The 23,008-nt window shown below is 38.4% G+C and overlaps 1 protein-coding gene across 1 annotated transcript in view; it reads left to right on the top strand.

The window, feature by feature from the left end:
* Window positions 1-2,864: 2,864 nt before the first annotated feature.
* Window positions 2,865-23,008, top strand: part of KCTD8 (potassium channel tetramerization domain containing 8) — a 113,617-nt gene continuing 93,473 nt past the window's right edge. The window contains exon 1 of the mRNA XM_075195148.1: window positions 2,865-3,845. Coding sequence (XP_075051249.1) covers window positions 3,047-3,845 — 799 coding nt within the window. The 5' untranslated portion in view covers window positions 2,865-3,046. The remainder of the gene's footprint in view (window positions 3,846-23,008) is intronic.

The following is a 23,008-nucleotide window of genomic DNA, read 5'->3' as shown; positions in this document are numbered from 1 at the left end:
GGATCTAAGTGCAATTACGAGGGGGGCTCAGACTGCACTTGAGTGGGACATGCTTTGGTGAACACATAGCACCTTCACTTTTGACAGAACTTTAGTGGTGGTTGGCTAGGTAACTATAGACCATCTACACTATTTGAATTATTTATAGTCCTTATTTTTACATAGCCCTTACTTTACCTGAAATCAAGCTCTGACCTTCTTCAATGCGCAGATTCTGAAAATGTAAGAAACCCCCATAGTATAATTTGTATCAAAGAAAATATTTTTTTAAATGTGTTTTTGCTTTGTATGCCTCACAGGAAAACTAAACCAACTGATGTCTTAAAGCAACTCTGGGTGTAGGAAATATGCTTACACACAGTGAAAAACTATCATTACGGGAGATGCTAATAAGTGTATTAAGCCTCAATCCCTTATGTTTATGTTAAGCAAATGTAATCAGCAAAACTCCCTGAGGAATACAATCAACTCTGAGTCAAAAGGAAACATGAAGCTTCTGAGAAGGTTAGTAAACGTTAGTGTAATAATAGTGTACTAGATGTACAACAGAGTCATTTATGTGAGCAAACTCTTACATCCCTGGTTCCCTCATATCCTGTCCTCAGGGACCCCTAACAGTGCATGTTTTTAATATCTCCTTGCTGGAGCACAGGTGTACTCATTACTGACTGACATATTTTGAAAGATCCACAGGTGGTAAAATTATTTCACTTGTGATCTGGAAAATCTGCACTGTTAGGGGTCCCTGAGGACTGGAGTTGGGAAACACTGTCTTACATGATCCATTTGTAGGAGGGTGCAACACATTGCATCCCTCTGAGATAGTGTTACATACTGTATCTGTGTGGTGCTGTACAATATTGGTTTCAATTGAGTTTTAATCTTCTTATGTGAAAACTATTACCAATGACTAGTCAGTGCACAGCACCCATGCTGCCATTTTCCAACCAACCCTGATAGGTAGAAATAACACCAACTGGCAACTGTGCCCAGAATTTACTGCATGCCCCTCTTTTCTTCTCTCTACACCAGGGGGTAAATGTATCAAGCTGCGAGTTTCCTGGTGGGTTTGAAAAGTGGAGATGTTGCCTATAGCAACCAATCAGATTTTTGCTGTCATTTTGTACAATGTTCTAAATAAATGATAACTAGAATCTGACTGGTTGCTATAAGCAACATCTCCACTTTTCAAAACTGCTGGAAACTCGCAGCTTGATACATTTACCCCCAGGACTGGCAAGTTAGTTTCTTGACCACCTAGACTAGTTGGATAAATACAGTATGTATGTAAATGCCATTATGCTATTATGGGGCAGCACAGTGGCTAAGTGGTAGCACTTCTGCCTCACAGCGCTGGGGTCATGACTTCAATTCCTGACCATGTATGTTCTCCCCGTGTTTGCGTGGGTTTCCTCCAGCTGCTCCAGTTTCCTCCCACACTCCAAAAACATACTGCTAGGTTAATTGGTTGCTATGAAAATTGACCCTAGTCTCTCTGTCTGTCTGTGTATGTGTGTATGTGTGTATATGTTAGGGAATTTAGACTGTAAGCTCCAATGGGGCAGGGACTGATGTGAGTTCTCTGTACAGCACTGCGGAATCAGTGGCGCTATATAAATAAATGGTGATGATGATGATGTGATGATGCTGCAAAATATTTGGGATCACACAAAGGGTAAGCAGATTTCCCTTCATACTATTTACTGTAAGTACATCATTGCCCTATACTTCACATGCTAAACAGTAACTGACATTTTGTGTGGATCCAACTTTTTGTGTTAATTTAATGTGGATCCGATGTTTTGCATGTATCTGGATTTTTCTGTGAATTTAGTATGAATCCACTTTTTAGTGTGGTTCCAGTTTTTTGCGTTAAACTGACTTTTTGTATGGATCTGGCTTTTCGTGTGAACTTAGTGTAGGTCTGGCTTTTTACAGGGATCTGGCTTTTTTTGTGTGAATTTAGTATTGATTTAGCAATTTTGTGTAGTTCAGCTTTTTGTGTTGACCTGGCTTTTTGTGTGGATTCGGCTTTTTGTGTGAATGAAGTGTGGATCAGATTTTTGTGTAGGTCCGGTTTTTTGTGTGGATCTGGCATTTTGTCATCCCTGTACTGGTTTACGAAGGCTGCTGTTCCAGTTGAGTTGCAAGCTACCATGTGAAACCCAGCTTCAGAGAGCCTGTCAAAAGCTTGCTCCAGGTAAGTGAATTTTAGGTAGAATCTGACTTTTACCCACACCCTTCTAGGGCCAGTTTTTAAATAGATTTGGTTAGTTCTGACCCAGTGTTGGGGTTTTCAAACCTTTCCCCCTTGCTGTAGACAGAACCTAATCCTATATTTTATTGACCGCATAAATTAACAAAAATAGTAACTTTACAAGCGAAAACTCTTTTACTCTCTTACACTCTGTTATAGCTGCCTTAAATCACAAATAAAACTGTATTTTATATAGCTTTTTAGTGTACAAATGTTGACAAATCTGTATAGTATATTGTAACCTTAGATTCACGCACCTTTAATAAATGTATACATACTTATGTAATACAAATTATAGTCACTTAGAGAAAACACTATAGCCACAGATTATGAAATATAATAGATTATGCAAAAACAACTTTGCAAAATAATTTTATATACGATATTGTCATGCCAGCAAAGCAAATTTGACTTAACTTGCAATCTTAGGATATAAGTAGTATTTATTAATAGATATGGGTTAATATACTGAAGGCATTAGAGGACACACAGCAAGAAGATTACGTAACTGAAAACTGCTCCTTTAAAAGACAGATGTGGAAAAAGTTCCCGAAGCCCAGCCTCCAGCACAGCGACGTCAGCTCAGTGCTCTCAGTGCTGAGTGCTGTGTGCCGCTGTCCCTGGTGCTGATAGTTGCTCACTTGTGGGTCGGAATAGAAGTCACTTGTTTCTCGCTCAGATTAGTGTATTAGTCGTCGATTTGACAGCAGGGGCACAGTCCCAGAAATATTACAGAGACTGGTCTCTGTTTATTACGAGGCATTACTTTCTGCATGTTGATGTGGAGATATGGCTCTGAAAGATACAATCCTCCCTATCAGCGAGATGTCCTTTCCCTTTCCAGACGTGGTGGAGCTGAACGTGGGTGGCCAAGTTTATGTGACAAAACATTCCACGCTTACCAGCGTTCCGGACAGCACTTTGTACAGTATGTTCTGTAGAAACAACGTCAAGGAGCTGCCCAGAGACAATAGGGCACGATTCTTCATAGACAGGGATGGCTTTCTCTTTAGGTATGTACTGGACTATCTGCGGGATAAGCAGCTTTCTCTCCCAGATCACTTCCCAGAGAAGGAAAGACTTTTAAAGGAAGCTGAGTATTTCCAGCTCAGCGACCTGGTGAAAATGCTCACGCCTAAAGTGACCAAGCAGAGTTCTCTGAATGATGAGGGCTGTCAGAGTGATCTTGAAGAGAACTCACAAAGCAGTGACCTGATCAGGTCTGCAGCGCTGGACAAGAAATCTGGTTTCATCACTATAGGCTACAGAGGCTCCTACACCATGGTCAGAGATAACCAGGCTGATGCCAAATTCAGAAGAGTTGCCAGGATTATGGTTTGTGGTAGAATAGCTTTAGCCAAAGAAGTTTTTGGAGAAACCTTGAATGAGAGTAGAGACCCTGATCGCCCCCCAGAAAAGTACACGTCTAGGTTCTACCTGAAATTCACTTACCTGGAGCAAGCTTTTGACAGGCTCTCTGAAGCTGGGTTTCACATGGTAGCGTGCAACTCAACTGGAACGGCAGCCTTCGTAAACCAGTACAGGGATGACAAAATATGGAGCAGTTATACAGAGTACATCTTTTTCAGTAAGTTACATCACCCTATATAAATATACACACTGTTTGACCAAATAATTAGATGCAATAAAGTAAAACATAGCGTATGTTTCCTCTCCATTTTTTTCCCTTACATTTCTGCAATAAACTCTATTGAAAATGCAGCCACAAGTCTTGATCAATTTAAATAACAGCATACATACTTACCTACATACAAGCATACATAGATAAATAAAACAAAACAGTCAACACTCCATGATAAGCTGTCAAGTATATGCTACAGTAAATAAACAATAACTTACTTATTTTATTGCTGTTATGATATACACTCTGTGTGCACCATTATACCCCCCTTCCCCACACACACACTAAATAAAGTATACATAGCTTGATGTATGTGATTTCTTTTCAAATGTGTGGGAAATAATAGTAGTACTTAAAAAGAACCAGGGGAAATCTCAGGCAGGGAAGGAAGTATAATTGCCTTTTACTGTTTATGAAAAAGCTGTTCCAGCTTCATCAAATGGTTTTGTGTTTTCATTAGTGTGAACGTTGTGCTTTGGCTTTGACACTGAGGACTAAGCCATATCTGCAATTCATTCTGTTCACATTAAGTATAACATCAACACACTCTACCTGAGAAAACAAAAAAATGTGTAAAAGCAGAACAAGTACTTGGTATCAATGGGAATCACATAGTGCTGATCTTATTATGCCTTCTTAAACAAAAAGAAAGCACAATCAACAGACTTTATTTAGAATTGAACTTGCCACTTTAGCATATTTTAAATGTTGCTGAATGTTAGATATTGAAGTAAATTAGGGATGTGAACATGCTATTTAATATGACTTGTGTTGTTTTCATGGTATCTTTTCTAATTACCTCTGCTTGACATATCTGCATCTGACTGCAAACCATGCCTTTGATTGTTGCTAATCCAAACCTTTTAGATGTACGCTAAGTGTATAATAAAGGACAATGGCCCCAGAGTAATTAGCTTTAATGGTAAGTCAGCTACAAGACAAACAGGAAAATACTTCAGAGGAATTTCTGTCAAGAGTCTACAGCTGCCGTGAAACATTTTAATGGGATTCTTAGCTTGCTGTGAAGGCTTTAAGTGAAATAATAGTATTGGTGGGTACACGACTCTGCTGTGATTTGCTATTTTCACAGCTTATGAAAGAGGGGGAATTGTGGAACCCAACAATTTATATCTGCAGCTTAAAGTAGCAATTACTGCTATAATTCTCTAAGAAAAGGTAGTAAAATACAAAGCTTTGGGAATAAAATTTTTGAGGCTGAGAACAGCGATAAGAGTAATAGTAGATTAGGTGTTGACCAGTGGCTAAATCTGAAACTTAATGCAGATCAAGCTATTATACTGAGGCATATAATTCATCTTCTCTCTCTTTCTCTCTCTCTCTCTCTCTCTCTCTCTCTCTCTCTCTCTCTCTCTCTCTCTCTCTCTCTCTCTCTCTCTCTCTCTCTCTCACTCTATCTCTCTGTCTATATCACCCTTCCTCCCTCCCCCTCTCTCCCTCCCCCTCTCTCCCTCTCTCTGTCTCTCACTGCACCTCTCTCTCTCACTCTCTCTCTCTGTCTATATCACCCATCCTCCCTCCCTCCCTCTCTCCCTCCCTCCCCCTCTCTCCCTCTCTCTCTCTCTGTCTATATCACCCTCCCTCCCTCTCTCTCTCTCTCTCTCTCTCTCTCTCTCTGTCTATATCACCCTTCCTTCCTCCCTCCCTCCCTCCCTCCCCCTCTCTCTTTTCCTACCCCTCTCCCTCTCCCTGTCTCTCACTGCACCTCTCTCTCTCTCTCTCTCTCCCTCTCTCTCTCCCCATGAATCTATTATCCAGGAAGTTCCAAAATACAGAATGCATTTTAGTAAATTTAAGGCATGGTGCATCATGGTGCTTCAAATTATGGAGAGCCTAGGTCCCAATAGATAATAGAGTCCATACCAGGTACCTGTATGTATATATGTACATACATTCATATATACATTATATTTAGTCTCTAATAACCAAACATAATTTATTTAATGATTTGTGTATAAGGTGGGCAATGAAAATATGTATATTTCACATATATTATCAATTTATCTTGTCATGTGCCATTTAAAGTAAAAATATACAGAAATATGGAACACATGTTTTTTTAATTACATATTGTGTGTAAAATTGCAGTGTTTAAAGATATATAATATAATGCTTAAATTTTTGACTGGTAAGAATGTTGATCTGTGCGTTTTAATACTCAGATTGTGGATCCTGTGAGTAAAAGTTTGGAATCTTAAGCTTTAAATGTGATGTATTTATATTATTTATATCTAGACTTATTATTATAATTTTATAATGTCTGGTGTATTTATAATAGTTTCACACATTGTCACATAGAAATTTATCTTGAATACGTTTTGTTAGTTTTCTATAACATATTGGTTGTCACTTGCAAAGCAGAAACAATGGCAATGCTAAAGCTATTTGCCATGTGCTTTGTAGTCATATGACTTATGTGCTCTAAGACTTGTTGTATTTAACTGTGAACATTTTTGACCTATTTTACAGAGAGCACTGACGGGATCATGTAGAGTTGGATGCATACGAACATACGTAGGAAATAATGCACACAAGAAAATGTATATTTGCATTCATATGGTCTGTCAGACAAATCCTGAGATGGAGCCTACTCAAAAATAATAACATTTGTGCCAGATGTATGTCAGGCATACAAGTGTATACTTACTTACACTCTGCAATAGCATAAAGCTAGTGTAGATGTGGCTTGACAATGTAAGTAGTAAATGTTAAAGTCGCATTACCTTATTTGTACACAATATAATAATGTAATGAAGTGTCATACACAGAAGAAAGGATAGCGACTTTACTATTATAAATAAATGTGAAAGTTGCATTTTCAATATAAAATACAATTAAATACAAATACAAATTAAATTAAATACAAATTTCTGATGATTTTTTACTTTAAATATCAAATGTGAATCTTCTTTCGTGCAGTAGTTGAAATGGAAATGTCAATTGAGTAACATGACTAAATGGTAGCGGCATATAATGAATTTACGTACTATCATGTGAACGGGTCAATACAAAATCAGCCAAATGGAAGTTGGTAGTACTGCTATCAAGTCCCAATTATGTGAACATGCCCTTATTGTACTTGTACTTGTACCTCACTAAGGTCACTAATAACCTTCTCTACTTTAAATCTAAAAGACACTTTTCCTTTCTTATCCTTCTCAACCTCTCTGCTGCCTTTGACACCATTGACCACACCCTCCTTTTGCAAACTCTCAAATCTATAGGCCTCTGTAAGACTGTCCTCTCCTGGTTTTCCTCTCACCTCACCAACTGCTCCTTTTCAGTCTCAACACATGACTCCACATCCCCCCCTCCTCCCTTACCTGTCAGAGTTTCCCAAGGTTCCGTTCTTGGCCCCCTGCTCTTCTCCCTCTACACCTCTTCCCTCAGTGTTCTCATCCACTTCTTTGGGCTCCAGTATCACCTCTCTGCTGATGATACCCAAATGTATCCTTCATCTCCTGACCTTTCCCCTTCCCTTATGTCTCAGATCTCCTGCTGTCTCTCCACTATCTCATCGTGGTTTTCCCAGCATTTTCTCAACTCAATAATTCCAAGACTGAAATAATCAGCCCCCCTCCCATGGATCCCCCCCCTCTATTTATGTTAATAATACTACCCTACTTTCTGTCCTTCAAGTCAGATGCCTTGGGGTCATCCTTAAGATTTTCCTATCCTTCAAACCACATATTCTGTTCCTCTCAAAATCCTGCTACTTCCACCTTCGGAATATATCCAAGATTTGGCCTTATCTCCCCTCGGAAGCCAGCAAAACTCTTATTCACTCTCTTGTAACATCTTGCCTTGACTACTGTAACCTCCTTCTCTCTGGCCTGCCTGACTCTCACCTTGCTCCTCTTAAGTCTATCCTCAATGCTGCTTACCACCTCATTTTTCTCTCCCACTACTCTATCTCTGCTGTCATCCTCCACCAGTTGCTACATTGGCTCCCCATGGCCAAAATAAATTTAAACTCCTCACCCTCACCTTCAAAGCTCTCAATGAATCCACCTCTCCTACATCTTCAACCTCATCTCTACCTAAATACCTTGCCACCCCTCTGCTCTGCCAATGATCGCTGCCTCACTACTTCACTGGTCACCTCTTCCCACGCCCGCTTTCAGGACTTTGCCGGGGCTGCTCCCCAGCTGTTCTATGATCTTCTACATTCCAACAGGTTAGCCTCTACTATCAGAGGCTTGAAATGTGCTCTTAAGACTCATTTCTTTATTCAAGCCTATCAGTCTTCCTCCTAACTCTATTGTCCTGGCTTTCCCCTTCACCCCCCCTAGTCCATATCACCCTATTTGTGTCTCTCTCCCTTTCCTTTAGGATGTAAGCTATCGCAAGCAGGTCCCTCTTTCCTTGCGTTCTCCTTCTAATATTTCACCACCCTCTGTACCTCTTGGCCTGCTTGCCTAGCCCTGTTTACTTAAGCCTAGGCCTAATTCTCGCTGTTCACTGCCATCATTCTCACTCACTGTCCTGCAAATAATTTGATCTGCATTACCATGTTACCAGTATTTGTATTCATGCAGTATGTATGGGCTTTTGTATTTTGTTCTTCCTGCATCATGTAATGTGTTATGGATCACTGCTTTCTGTATATGTCATATACGGCACTGCAGACCCTTTGTGGCGTCTAATAAATAAATATTAATATTAATAATTATAATAATCTTACAAAATTTTATGAGCCCCTGAATGTGCAACACAATATGCCTTAGTTTTGCACCAATATGTCTCAGGGTCTGGGCACATGAAGGTGCATGACTATTCTTCGCTGTCGGGGGAAACCTCCTCAAACCAGAAGTTCACCTAGGTTTGTGGAGAGGTGGAAAATTCTTATGGCGGTGCTCTGTAGATATGGGCAAATGTTACATCAAATTCCTACTGCTTTATAAACACTCCTTTCATTATTATTATTTAAATTATTATTTATTCATGAGTTAATTGAATAATAACAGTGAGAGGACATCAGGACTTCCGTTTTATTATATTGTGTATAGAAATGCACATCTCCATAGAAGTGCAACTGGAATGCACAAAATGTCTACTCTAGCTTAAAGCTGGTACAAAAATCAAGTCGTTTTGCAGAGAGGAAATATCTGTGCACCTCTCCAGCACAACTAAAAAAAAGTGCCCTACTCACCCTTTATCTTGTTTTAATAATCTCACTTTACAAAATGAAGTAACCTTTCTTCACTGCTCCACAAAAGTAGGTACACCAGTGTGCCAATACCACTTACTGGTTAGAGCAAACTTATGTGCCTCTATATATGCTGCCATCTTGCTCCTATGCACTTTGTCAGAAATCTAGGCACATCTGCCCGGAAATCAATTGGCACAGAACTAGCCAGAGAAATTGTGCTGCACCATCACTGTTGTCCAAAGTTTTTTGCACTGGAGTTATATACAAGCAAAATTGGGGTGTTCCTATAGTTTACAATTTAGTTAACATTTTGCAACCATCTGCGTTTCTAACTTGTTGAATCTAATTTTGTTCTAAACACATCAAATTTCGTATCTCAGACGCTTTGCAAATGCTCTTGATTTCACTGCCAGAAGAGATAGTCACTATTATCAATTGGGTAACATTTTCATGAAATAAAGCAAGTGCTCAATTTAAAAAAAAATGGGAATAAAACCAATGTAGATGAAAAAGTGAAGCACAGACAGTTCTAATATCCACTCAGTAGCATAAGTAATTTCATAGCCAAGTGAGTATTAAACAAACTCTACTTTGGGAGAATTCAGCTAATTAATAAAGTGAGTAATCCACATGTGTATGTAGGAAGTGCTGTAAAGTTATATTTTGTTAAATACCCACAAGCTTTAAAGTTGGAGACCACAATATGCAATGGGCATGTAAAATAATAAGAACAAACCACCTATTTTTGTCCACCACATATTTTAATATGGTTGCAGAAAACACCAGAAATATTTGGTTTAAAATTTGCAATTTGCGGAACATTTTTTTTTTTTATTATTTCTATTTGCTTCAGTTTTTCTGATTAGCGAGTTTTGTGAAATCACACCTCTGAATCATCTACCCACTTCCAATGAGCTTTTACAATTTCTGAAATTATGATGATTTTGCAAACTTCAAAATGCATCTGTGGTGATACAGGGCAAGGGGGTAACTTTGCATTGGTAGAAAACTAGGACAAAACTTATTTATTTAGTAGCATAGTTACTCACAACTGACTATACAAATAGTACACTGATATAACTGGTATGCATAAATACACAAAAGTGAAACAAATAACAGATGGTGCAAATACTTCTGGAAAATGAAAAAACGTAAATATTACGGAGTCCTGGTGGTAAGCAATCCTCTGATTTGCAAAGTACTTGGATTACCCTGTGACTTTGCTTTCAATCCATCCAGCACACCAGGACTTAAGAACCTTGTCCAATTATGCATGAACTCTTAGAATTCCAGCCAGACTGGGGACTAGATTTACTAAGCTGCGGGTTTGAAAAAGTGGGGATGTTGCCTATAGCAACCAATCAGATTCTAGCTGTAATTTTGTAGAATGTACTAAATAAATGAAAGCTAGAATCTGATTGGTTGCTATAGGCAACATTCCCACTTTTTCAAACCCGCAGCTTAGTAAATCTAGCCCTGGGACACAGTACCCAGTCTTATTCCTCATTCTGTCTCCTTTCATATAACCACCACTTTTAAACCAAAGTCTTTTCCCATGCTTCCCCTGCTGACTGTTAACATAAGCTCCCAGGAAAGGGAAAGGGCTGCTATTGGTCAGAGGATGGTGACTGAGTTGGGCTAGGCAGGGTATAATGTCATACTGTCTCTGCTGGGACTGGTTCAGTGGAAAATGATGGTGCTAAGAATACAACACACAGAGACATTTCAAATATTCCTCAGAACAGTTTTGAAAATATTGCTCATTCTACTTTCAATATGTTGGACGAGTGCTGATATTCTGATCCTTCTTCCATAGAGGTTAGGTTTCACAGTATTAGTAGTAAATTCTCATTACCCTTTTTGTGCACAACATAATAATGTCATAAAGAATCATATACACAAGACAGAATAGTGTCTTGATAGTTATTAATAAATACGAAAGTCCCATTTTCCATTTAAAATGTAATGAAATACAAACACCTCCACATCCATTGGAGGTGCTAATATTTGTTTAAAAAATCCAGTGGGAATCTTCTTTACTGCAGCGATCCAAATGGAGATAACAAGTAATATGAATAAATGACCTCAACTTGATATAATATAGTTGCAATGCTGGAAAGGTTACAAGCAGCCAATCTAAAGCTGTTAAAAAGTGCTGCTGCTGGTTATTATTATCATTCCATATCTTTGCACCAGCCTTCTAGAACTCCCGCAAGAGACTCATAAGAGGCGTATCTAGGGATGTGCTCACATCTAATGATGCAGTGCTATTGTGAATACACACTTTCTATAGTATCCTCATCCAATTTACTTAACTACAACTTATTTAGAAATTTGTCAATCGTGTGTAAAACAAAGCAATCTGTCCCTGTTCTTGAGAACGCACAGTAGTGTTACTGTAACTGAAGGGTATAAGTTGGTGGCAGCATGTGTGTTAAAAAAAAGCCTCCTTAGCATCACAAGTAGCTAAGATGCAGCGCAGATATCTTAATTGATGCCTTTACTATAATCACCTTATGATTGTCTGCCACCTTTCACCTCTATAAGGGACTGCAAGTCTAAGATGTTTCTGTGCAAATGTGCAGTACAAAAATACATATCTTAAGCAATAAGGCATATATTTAACACTTAATGAAGCCCACTGAGCACTTGACCATTGCATACTGTCCTTATCTGTGAAAAATATCCAAACCATTGGTTTTTGTCTTGCAGTGGTAACTGTCCTTTTAAAATAATGTTTGCCCGAATTGGGTATTTGTAGTTGTAGTTCTCCATCACCTGACTTTCCAGTTGTTTGGAAGGTTGTAAGTGATGGAGATCTACCAGCTATGGCACTGTTTGGTATTGCTTTATCAATTTCACTTACTCTATGTTAAATGCTACTTTCCTTGTCAGATGCAGTTGGTGGGGCAGGTATTTTTTATGCTTTACATGTTCCTGCTAAACAGCAGCTACATTTATGAGACTGTTTTCCTTCATCATCAACACTTGATACAACTTCGCAAGCAGTTTTTGAAAATAGGTTAGCTAATGTCATTTCAGTTTGTGAGACTGTGTCACCAGAATCTGCAAGGACAGATTGCTTTGTATTACACACGATTGACAAAATTCTAAATAAGTTGTATTTAAGTAAATTGGATGAGGATGCGTCAGCATTGCTTTTTTACCTCAATGCTTCTTTTCTTGTACTTTGCAATCATGCGTTGCCTGAGCACATTTGGCTGTTTTTTGCCAAAGCCAGAAACCAGAGGCGTATTGCTTGGTGGTAAATTTAACCTCATCTGACTACCTTTGGGCATGGGACCAGAGTAAATATTCCTCATCACCCCTCTGTAGTTGACTACTTCAGTACCACTGATTAATCATGCTCATACTCAAGCTGCAGTGAGTAGTCACTGACTACTTAGTGTATATTCAAATGTTCTTTGTTTTCACAACTTCTACGACCTGACATTTCGTTTTCGAAGTCTGCAAAGGTTTGACTAAACAAAGGACCCTCTTTGTCACGATAAAGGGGGTGATAGAGACTCACGCATTTCACTATCATCTGGACTGTCAATATGGGCGAGTCCATAATTTCATATATTTGACTCATATCTACAAAACCACCACTTTTACTTAAGCAAAGTGTGTCACTTGTTGTGGGGGTACTTCTTTTCAAACAAGACCCAATTCTATATAAAGTAACTGACATTCAGTACAATAAACATGAAAATAATATAATACAATAATTAGAGAAGATGTATAGACTGGTGATATTGACAACTGCAGAAAAATATGTTTTTGCACTATTTCAGATGACAATGTATTGATTGACTAGTTATTTGTACACTTAAACAGCTAATAGCTCGATGAGTAGAGGAAAAAATATTGTAATGTCTTGGTCCAGTCAGTGCAATGTAAAAAATGTACCAGTTGATAAAGCAAGCAATTCATCCTCTGGATATTTGAACACCTATATCAGTGTCAAAGAAACTTTATTTACTCCAGTTAGGTATATTTACTGCAATGAGGGAATGATACAAAATACAGTGATCATTCTAATCTCACAGGGTGAGAACAAAGACTATGGCCCATAGGGCCTGATTCATTAAGGATCTTAACTTGAGAAACATCTTATTTCAGTCTCCTGGACAAAACCATGTTACAATGTAAGTACAAATTAGGATTTTATTTTAAATACTGACTGTTTTTTCATCTATCACACAAATACTTGATAGCTTATTTGTACACTGAAATTTAAAGTTGATATTTGTGAAAAAACAGTCAGTATTTAACTTATGTGCAAAACAAAATCCTAATTTGCACCCCTTGCATTGTAACATGGTTTTGTCCAGGAGACTGAAATAAGAAGTTTCTCAAGTTAAGATCCTTAATGAATTAGGCCCCTTAAGAGATAGCATATTTAAACTATTGTTTAAAGTCAAAATGTTCCTTCCAAGATTTGTAGTGTGCTTTTACAGTTATACAATGCTGACTTATGTTTATGTGTTAGATACAAGCACCTTTTAAAGGATCTTTAAGATTAGCTTTACAATAAATCAGCACTTAGGTAGTGTAATGAAAACAAAAAAATCAAGATCAGCATTTTATCTATGAAAGTATATATACACTGCTTATCATTTGAGAAGGTTATTCTACATTAGGAAACCAAAAATGTTTCCATAAAGGAAATATGATATATTCATACATATATATTTGTTTGAATAGACTAAAAGGTAGAAAAATGATTCTCTATAAAACAGACACATTACCTGAAAGGGCAAAAACTAGACAATCATTATGTAAACTAAATATACCCTATAGGTTATTCCTAGATGTATACCAAACTGTGTCTTGTGAAAACATAATTACCTTTACTTTTAGAATAGTTACAAATTTCCCACATTTTGTTCAAATACATAGGGCCTGATTTATTAAGGATCTTAACTTAAGAAACTTCTTATTTCAGTCTCCTGGACAAAACCATGTTACAATGCAAGGGGTGCAATTCTGTTTTGCACATAAGTTAAATACTGAGTGTTTTTTCATGTAGCACACAAATATCAACTTTAAATTTCAGTGTACAAATAAGCTATCAAGTATTTGTGTGCTACATTAAAAAACAGTCAGTATTTAACTTATGTGCAAAACAGAAAACTAATTTGCACCCCTTGCATTGTAACATGGTTTTGTCCAGGAGACAGAAATAAGGAGTTTCTTAAGTTTACATCCTTAACAAATCAGGCCCATAGTGGTCAACTAATGTTATCTTTTCCTGGCTAAAAACAGCTCAAACTGCGCATTATCTACAAAAGAAAATGCACTGCCATAGTCTTTAGTCTGTCTTGACCTTAAATATGTCAAAAAGGCCATAGCCCCAACTCGTTGTTAAAAAAACCCTGTCTTTCTAAATGTTCTCTACTTCAGCTAATCAGTTTCTACAAACTACTGTATGACATTAGAATGTTTAATGTACTGTTACCGCTATGAACATTAATTCCTTTTTACATGGTTACTAATATAGCTCTCTATATTCGGTTAATATGTATATATAAATCTGGTATATTATCATTAATTGAAATCACTAAACATTTTTCCAAACCATACATTCAACAACTCATCAGGGGCGGATCTAGACTTTATGTTTAGGGGGGGCGATTTTGCATAATCACGCCCCCTCCTTTGCTCTGATTGGCTGGCCTGCGTTAACCCCGCCTTCCACCCGTGATTGGCCCCACCCCCTCCCGTTGTTGCCGCCGGCTGGGACCACTCTGATTGGCTGGCCCACATTTAGCCCCGCCACCCGCTCGTGCTTAGCCCCGCCCCTCCCGTTTTAATCGACGGCTGGGACCTAGCTTTTTGCTGCTAGGGGGGCGAATGCCCCGATCGCCCCCCCCTTCCCCCTGGATCCGCCACTGCAACTCATTTTATCTATCTTTGTCCATTTGAATGGAATACCTATTCAAATTTCATACCATAATATACTCTTGGTTTAGAAAAAGACCACATAGCTAAAATAAAATAGTTTCCCTTCCTGACACTGACAATTACTGGTTGAGTTATACATGCAGCCAATCTCCCCGATACCTTTAATTATAAATACTATTTTCCAATTCTTCATATGTTGGTAAGCTGACTTGTTTGTGCATATGTTTAGCACTACCTTCTACTTGCAGTTTAAATGCATTTTATTGCGTGTTCTAAATTGCGTGAAGAGGGTGTCAATCAATAAAAAAAAAGCAACCACAGTATGTTGAATATGTTGAATTTTTAAAGGCATTCTGAAATGTGAAAGGGGAACAGAAATTTGGGAGTTTGTTTTATTTTTCCTTACTTTTTGTCGTTGATTTAACATTTTGAAAATAAACATTTTTAAGAATGTTACTTTTAGATGCTGAATATGCAGAATTTGTTCAAAATGCTTGAAAACTATATTTTTAGCACATCATAAAGTACTGCCAATTATTATTATTGTTATAATAATCATTATAGACTTGTAAGGCGCCACAGTGTTCCGCAGCGTGGGAAAAAAGGACATACATACAATGCAGACATGAAAACAAAGGGTATAAAGGACTCTGCTCATTAGAGAACTCACATTCTGTAAGAGGTAGAAGAGGACACAGTTGAAACAAAAGGAGCAAATGTGGCTCAGAGTGGAGTATGGGACAGTTGTGAGGGTGCATTAGTTTGAATAGTATCATTAGGGATAAGACAATCTCTAAAAAGAGTTGGGTCTTCAGTGTCTAAAGATTTGAAGACTGTGGGAAAGCCTGATTGGGCATAGCAGATATCTGTAAGTGAGTAGGTTCCATCAGTAGGTCACAGCATTGATGTGTGATTTGAGATGTATGTAGGTGTACTGCTGAGGGCTTTGAAGGTAAGGGTAAGTAATTTGAATTGGATTCTAGAAGATACAAGGAGCCAGTGTAGGACTTTATATAGTGGTGCAGCAGATGTGGAGTGGTGAGAGGAAAATCAGTCTTGCAGGAGCATTTAGGATGCATTGAATTGGGATACATGGGTGGTGGAAATGCAAGATAGCAGGAGTTTGCAGCAGTCAAGACATGAGATGATGAGTGATTGGATAAGAGTTTTAGTAGCATGTTGAGTAAGAAAAGGGTATATTATAGCAATGTTTTTAAGGTGGAGTTGACAAGACATGGAGAGAGTCTGGATGTGATAAATAAGGCAGAGAGTGAAGTCAAGTGTGACACCAAGGCAGTGGGGCTTGGGAGACTGAGACAATTGTGGTGCTCTTGACAGTGAGGGAGATTTGAGGGGAGGTGTTGACTGTGGCAGGAGAGAAGATTATAAATTCTGTTTTGGTCATGTGGAGCTTTTGGCAGTGTTGGGGCATCCATGGGTGAAAGACAGTTGGTTACACGAGACAGTACAGGGAAAGGTCAGGGGAAGAGATATTGATTTGAGTGTCGTCAGCGTAGAGGTGGTACTGGAGACCAAAAGAACAAATTAGTTCCGCAAGAGACATTTACTATGCATTTGAGCAAGAAAGTGCCTATTGATATCCTAGGCAATGGCAAATCATGCAGGACTTATGCTGCCTGCTGATTCGCGTTGTGGAGATCTAGATCCTACTCTGGTTACAATTACCATGTAGATCACAAGATTCACAATCATTTGTTCAGATATTGCAAGAGTATGTACACTCCCACAATCATGTTTTATCATACCAAAACTCATCGCATCTGTTGGTTTGGTTTTCTAAACTTCCTAAAAATCACGATCAATGATGGAACGTTGTCAGGCAAATGTGAAAGTATGTATGCATTCACAACCAGCAGCATAGGCAGATATCTCTAGAGTGTGTACAGGGTCACAATCTTTTCAGCAGATGGTTATGAGAGATGAAGTTCACAGATCTGAAGGTGTATTGTGGGGGTGTCTACAATAGAATTGGCATGCTCATCGGGACTTTCAAATTTTGGTGAAATTGTTACAGAAATTGCATCTCAGGTAAGATTGATTAGGTATGTATCCAGCTTTAGCCTTATGTTCAATGAATGAAGACCTTACTGTCGCCAACAATGCCATGACTATCAAAATAGTAATCCCCGAACTTGAGCAGCTCCCCAAGTCAAATAAACCACAGATCGTAAATATAGTTCCAATTCTCACAAAAACTATGACCACCTCAGAAATCTTTTTTTATTTTTTACTTGTTGGCATATACTTCTGGATTATAAATTAGGTTATACAGTTAAATTGTCTATTTTAAATGAATGCTTAGCTACCTTCCTCATTCCTATAGGTGTCCATTATAAGGATTGAATTAAAAGGATCAGACATCTTTAGTGAAAATGTAGTGTGTGAAGATACGTTGTCCGAAATCACTCAGACACGGTATTAGAGGAAAAATAGAAGGATGATTTATTCTGCAGAACAGGATTAAATACAGCACAGACCCTTAATGATAGCAGGTCCAATAAGTGAAGAAATCAGTTCAAATATATTCAGTGAGAGATTCCACAGCACATCTCCTGCAGAGCATCACCTCTTGGCCAAAGTCAGTCACATACATGTCCAGCTCCCAGGGTAGCCTCTTTTATCACCTCATAATCCCACCTTGTGAACTGCCTGCCCGGGAGTTGCAAAAGGTCTTGACTGGTGGGCTTCTCACACTATCCAGCCCCCTCCCCGACCTCCCCAGCTGTCTTCCCTCAGGTGACCCCTGCTGGGTCCGACTCCTGGCTGCCTGTAGAGCTCACTAGTGGACAATAGGGAGCAAACAGAAAAAACAATGGTAGCTTAATTCACTCAACTCCTGAGTGTTCCCTGTGGAGGTGGAATTTAGCCCCTGAAGTATTTTTCCAAGGAGATGTTATAGTTCCATCACTGATACTTCCTGGCTAAAAAGTGCAGACCGGTTAGGATTAGATTAAGGGGCTGTAACACCATACACCATGCCCGTTGCTTTACATAGTGCATCAACTATTAGCATATGATGCATTGCATAGTTTAAATAAACATAAAATGGCAAGAACATTGCAAACTACAGGAATTTTAGATTAAGAAAATGTTTTTATTTCACAAAAGATGGCGTAATAGAGACATAGTGTAAAGAGAGTAAAAGTATTTTTTTGGGAAGTGATTGAAACTGGCACAATGCGGAACTGGTTATAATTGTTTTTAAAGAAAATAAGGGATCATGTATCATACAGCACACCATTATTTTATGGGCTTCACACCACAAACCCAAACTCAACAAAATAAAAACAAACTCAACAAAAAACCGTGGTGTCATGTGCCGAACTATAATCTTAATACCAGCATATTATTAACTTTAGACCCTTTGTGAACTATTGACAATATACCAGCATCAATCAGGATCAGAAAGGAAAGGAATTTGTACAAATAGTTGCAGAAGGTGATTCTTATTTAGACAATGAGTCTTGTGATTTAGGAACAGGGAGCGCAGATAAAATCAGCCACACAGCTTGTAAAGGCTCTATAGTGACTGCTGGTAAATCCAACTGGAAGAATGTGGCAAGGTGGTCCACACATAAAAGATAGTATAAGACAGAGTGGTATGTATTCAGATCCTTCTCGCCTTTGGACAGCATTTTGCTACAGATGCAGATCTATCTGACACAAACATTATTTAAGAATACAAAGACAGGTTGTTATTAAATTGTGTTTAATATGATAAAAAAAATCACAATGCTTATTGAATATAAATGGTGATAACAAATTGACATAAAGAAATATAAATGCAAAACAGTTTTATTAAAACAGGAATAAAAAGAGAAATAGAATTTCCACACTCACAAACTGTTCTTGTAAAATGCTGCATGGGAGAAGAGTAGAAGGTGGACAGTTCCTCATTAGCAGACTGTCCCTCAAATATTGATAATTCCTAAAATACTTTCCAGCCATTTCCTATGTGAGATTACTTTGTAGGTATGTCAATATGTTATAAAACTGGTTTTACTGTTCTTTTTGTTCCCACTTCTAGTAACTCTAGCCAAGTTCTGTACATATTTTAGGTATATTCTAAAACATAACAGAGTTATGATGATAAGTATATTAAACAGGTTTTCTCTTTCCTCATATATGCATAGGAAACATGAATATGTTATATGGATCCCTTGGAGAGATACAATTTTTTCATGCTTCCTTATGAGGCTGCTACTTATTGATGACACATGTCATGTGACTAGTTCCAGTGGTTACAAATATACAGAGGTTTCCTGAAACATGGATTATTTAGAAATGTTTTTGATATATTTTCCCTATAAATACATGTCCACTGTTGAAGGCAACACAACTATTATTGTTTGTGATTACAAAGGAATTTACAAACTGTTAGCATCAGTGGAGCTGCACAATAAAACATAGTTTACATAGTTATTATTATTAACCCTTTGTTTACTGGCACACAGTGATTTCATAGGTTTTTATAACATTTCATATCCTTGGGAGAGATCCTAACCATATTAATATACTGTTTCCTTAATTTCTGATTAGGATTTAATCATAAAAGTCATGATATCATCAGGTACAGGAGAGTCACCTATCAGCCTAAAACTTAGCTTTGCTAGTTCGTCATTATGTGGCACTGTTAATTCCTCAAAGACTGGCTACTTTCAAATGTAGCAATTACTGTGAAGTTGAAGGAGGTAAAAGTAGGTTGAAGAAGAAGAAGAACCACCTCAACTTGCTTTCTGCTACGACATGTTGCGGTAAATCAGGCTTAACACTTGTGGTGGCAACTGGGAACATGAAGGCTGTAGGGCCTGCTCCAACCACTTGGTAAACTACTGGTTTGAGTGTTCCAGTTCTTAAGGTTCCGCCTCCTTATTCCAATTTCAGACAGTATCCTCTTCATCCTCTTCTTTGCCAGATTATTGTACAGTCTGTAATCTACTTATTGTGCTCTGCTGCATTCAGTGAAGCTTTGATTGTTTGCCTGTGTACCAAATCCAGCTTGTTACTGACTTTGCTTCTGGCTTATCCTTTTGCAACCATTGCATCCATTCTTGACCTACTTGTGATCTTACATTGGCCTGTATTTTGAGCCAGCCTCCAGATAGCTGGGCGTAACATGTTTGGTATTTTCATTCTGCTAATAGAGTAGGAATAATATGAACCAAATAGTTACATTTTAAATCTTAAAAAGTCTTCAACATTTTTGAATTCTTACATTATTATATAGAAAACCATTATGGCCTTTAACTGATTGCTCTTTTTTTGCATGAAGGCAAAATTTACCAATATACCACCAGTGACGATTATGTAGTATATCTAATGATCGTTATTTTCTGTTGAATTCATGTATGACAGTGTGTATATTTTATGTAACCTCTCAAGGTATGCTTTGCTAACTGACCTAGATGACCTGTGCAATGAACCAAGAGTCCTTTAAAAATAGCCAGATAGATAAGCATCTCAGAGAAGTTTGAAGCCCCAAAGTTGTAAACCATCTAGCCACTCAAGCAGAGCAGAGGTGAAAGATTCTCTGAGGTGCCAACATATATCGTAGTAATAATTTACTTCGAAAGCCCTGTGACATTTTGGAAATCAATCTCACTTAATTGAAAATGTAATTCCTAAGGTGGGGTGAAGAGTCCTGTAAGAAGGGTTTAAAATCTTCTGCTTTAGACATTGCATTGTGCATTTTCATGAGGGAGTCTATCAAGACTAAAATGTCCCTTTTTTCTCAGTTGTGTTTCCTCACACATACCAAGGGGTATATTTACTAAATGGCGGGTTTGAAAAGTGGAGATGTTGCCTATAGCAACCAATTCGAATCTGATTGGTTGCTATAGGAAACATTTCCAATTTTTCAAACCTGCCATTTAGTAAATATACCCCCAAGTTTAAGTAGTAAGTAGTACCTCTGGTTTTATTTCCTATTTTATTTTCTGAAACGTATTTGTGCAACTTATTGTATGTATTGTTATTAATTGTTTTGTAACTACGCCTTGGAAACATTTTTCAGATTAAATACATTTAATCTAGCGTGTTCTCAGTGACTCTTTGCGAACTGGTGAAGCCCAGAGAGGCTACAGATTTTAGTATCTGATTTAAGTGTGAAACATTAATAAGTGGTTTCAGTGAACGTAAGTACACCATAATAAATCCTTTGTGGTGGCAGAAAAGGTGTATTAAGATTGCTGTAACTGGGATAGGCTGGGCGTTCGTGACACCATCTTACATTGTTACATGATGCATGCAATCATAGTATCAGACGCCGTCCCCGCGCCTCCTCGCTAATCGGGAACGGACGTCTGTTCTCTTTGGAGCACCCTGTTGATAAGCAACGGGGACGCTCCTTCCGGCAGCACTGTGCGCATGCGCGCCCGTCGCCATAGCAACGGGACGCGCATTTGGATTCCCTGTTGGCGGTCAGCGCGTCTGACCGCCGAACCACTGCCCACCAGTGAGGGTTGGCCACTTCCTATATATACCCTGCTCTGACACCACTAGGGTGCCAGAGCAACTAGTTATTCTAGCCTCCAGCGTTTGTTAGTTATATATACCTATATATGTATATCCTGTCTGATTCCAGTTACTGACCCGGCTCTCCCTGACCTCGCTTTTGGATCCTCCTGTTGTCCTGCATTGTATTCTCCGGTTTTGACCTTGGCCTGTTGACTATTCTTCGCTTCCTGATTTGGTACCTTATCTGCCAGCTTGGTTCCTGACTCCTGCCTGTACGACCACGAATATCTCCGCCACCTCGCAAGGAGCTACCTAGGAGGGCCGCGACCTGCACGTCGTTTGCCGCAAAGTCCAAACTTCCTTGCGGGGGTCCCTGGTGAAAACCGGTGGCGTGTTAGACTCCACGCCTTCTTGTGTAGCTGTGCCAATACTTGCAGGTGCCATTACCTTCTTCGTGACACATAGTGTCTATTTTTGCACTTTGCACTTGATTTGCTTGACTGAATAATTCATTTTAGAGGTGTACCTCTTCAGATTACTTGTGAACTCAGATTTTCAAAAGAAGGCTGTGCAAAACCCTTAGGGCTGGCAGTTTTCTATATTTATTTTTATAGCTGGAAAATCACTAGACTAAAAATGCTAATTGTTGGTCTTTCTTACTACTACTTATCTTGAAAAAAGCTGACTTAAATAATTTGTGATTTGAGCAGTTTAGTTGCTGAGTGTGTCAAGCTGCTAGAGCTATACCCTAGAACACTTGACAGAGTTAGCTTCCAATTGTACCACCCATGTGGATTGTCACATTTGACAGATCCATCTGTTCAGCATAAAATGGGAGCCTGGGGACCTGTTAGTGCAGATGACACATTTTCAAGCATTTGATTTTGATTGGAGCATTCTTGGAATGTGATCATTTTTGGGGCACACATGTTCTACGAGAAAAATGTAGGATTTGGAATAATAGACTGCATAGGGATGGCAGAGGTTTGTAAGCACAATACATAAGTGAAACTTGTTTTTTTTTACCAGATAGAGAAAAAAAACTGAAAGAATGAGAAAAGTCAAGAGAAAAAAATACACAGGATGTTCTTAATAAAATATATGGCTAATGCAGAAGATAGATTGTGTGATTATAGACTCCAATTATGTCATGTACCGATATTCAGCAATTCTTCTCATATCTACACTTATATCAGTGCTTGTGTGGCTCCCTTAAGACACATTCCTTTATCTCCTTTATCCTTTACTTAATTTAATAACTCTTTAAAATGAGTAGATAAATGAGAATACTTTGGTAGTTTTGCTTTGATGAAGAGGTGATTTATGAAACATTCTCGATGCATACTGCAAAATACCTTGGTTGTATGCTAGTGTACCCAGGTGGTCTGTCCAGTGCACCTCAAGATGCATGCTGTGATGAAACGAGTTTGATAACACTTTAACCAGTCTGTCCCTTGTTTCTCACATATGGTGGATTATAGCAAGTACTTTTTATATCCTTTGCTTTTGTTTCCCAGCTCAACAGAGTACAACTGCAGTGTCTAATTACATG

This window comes from Mixophyes fleayi, chromosome 1, assembly GCF_038048845.1.
Source record: "Mixophyes fleayi isolate aMixFle1 chromosome 1, aMixFle1.hap1, whole genome shotgun sequence".
Taxonomy (NCBI): domain Eukaryota; kingdom Metazoa; phylum Chordata; class Amphibia; order Anura; family Limnodynastidae; genus Mixophyes; species Mixophyes fleayi.
The sequence above is the reverse complement of the archived record's forward strand: the minus strand, read 5'-3'. Positions and strand labels throughout refer to the sequence as shown.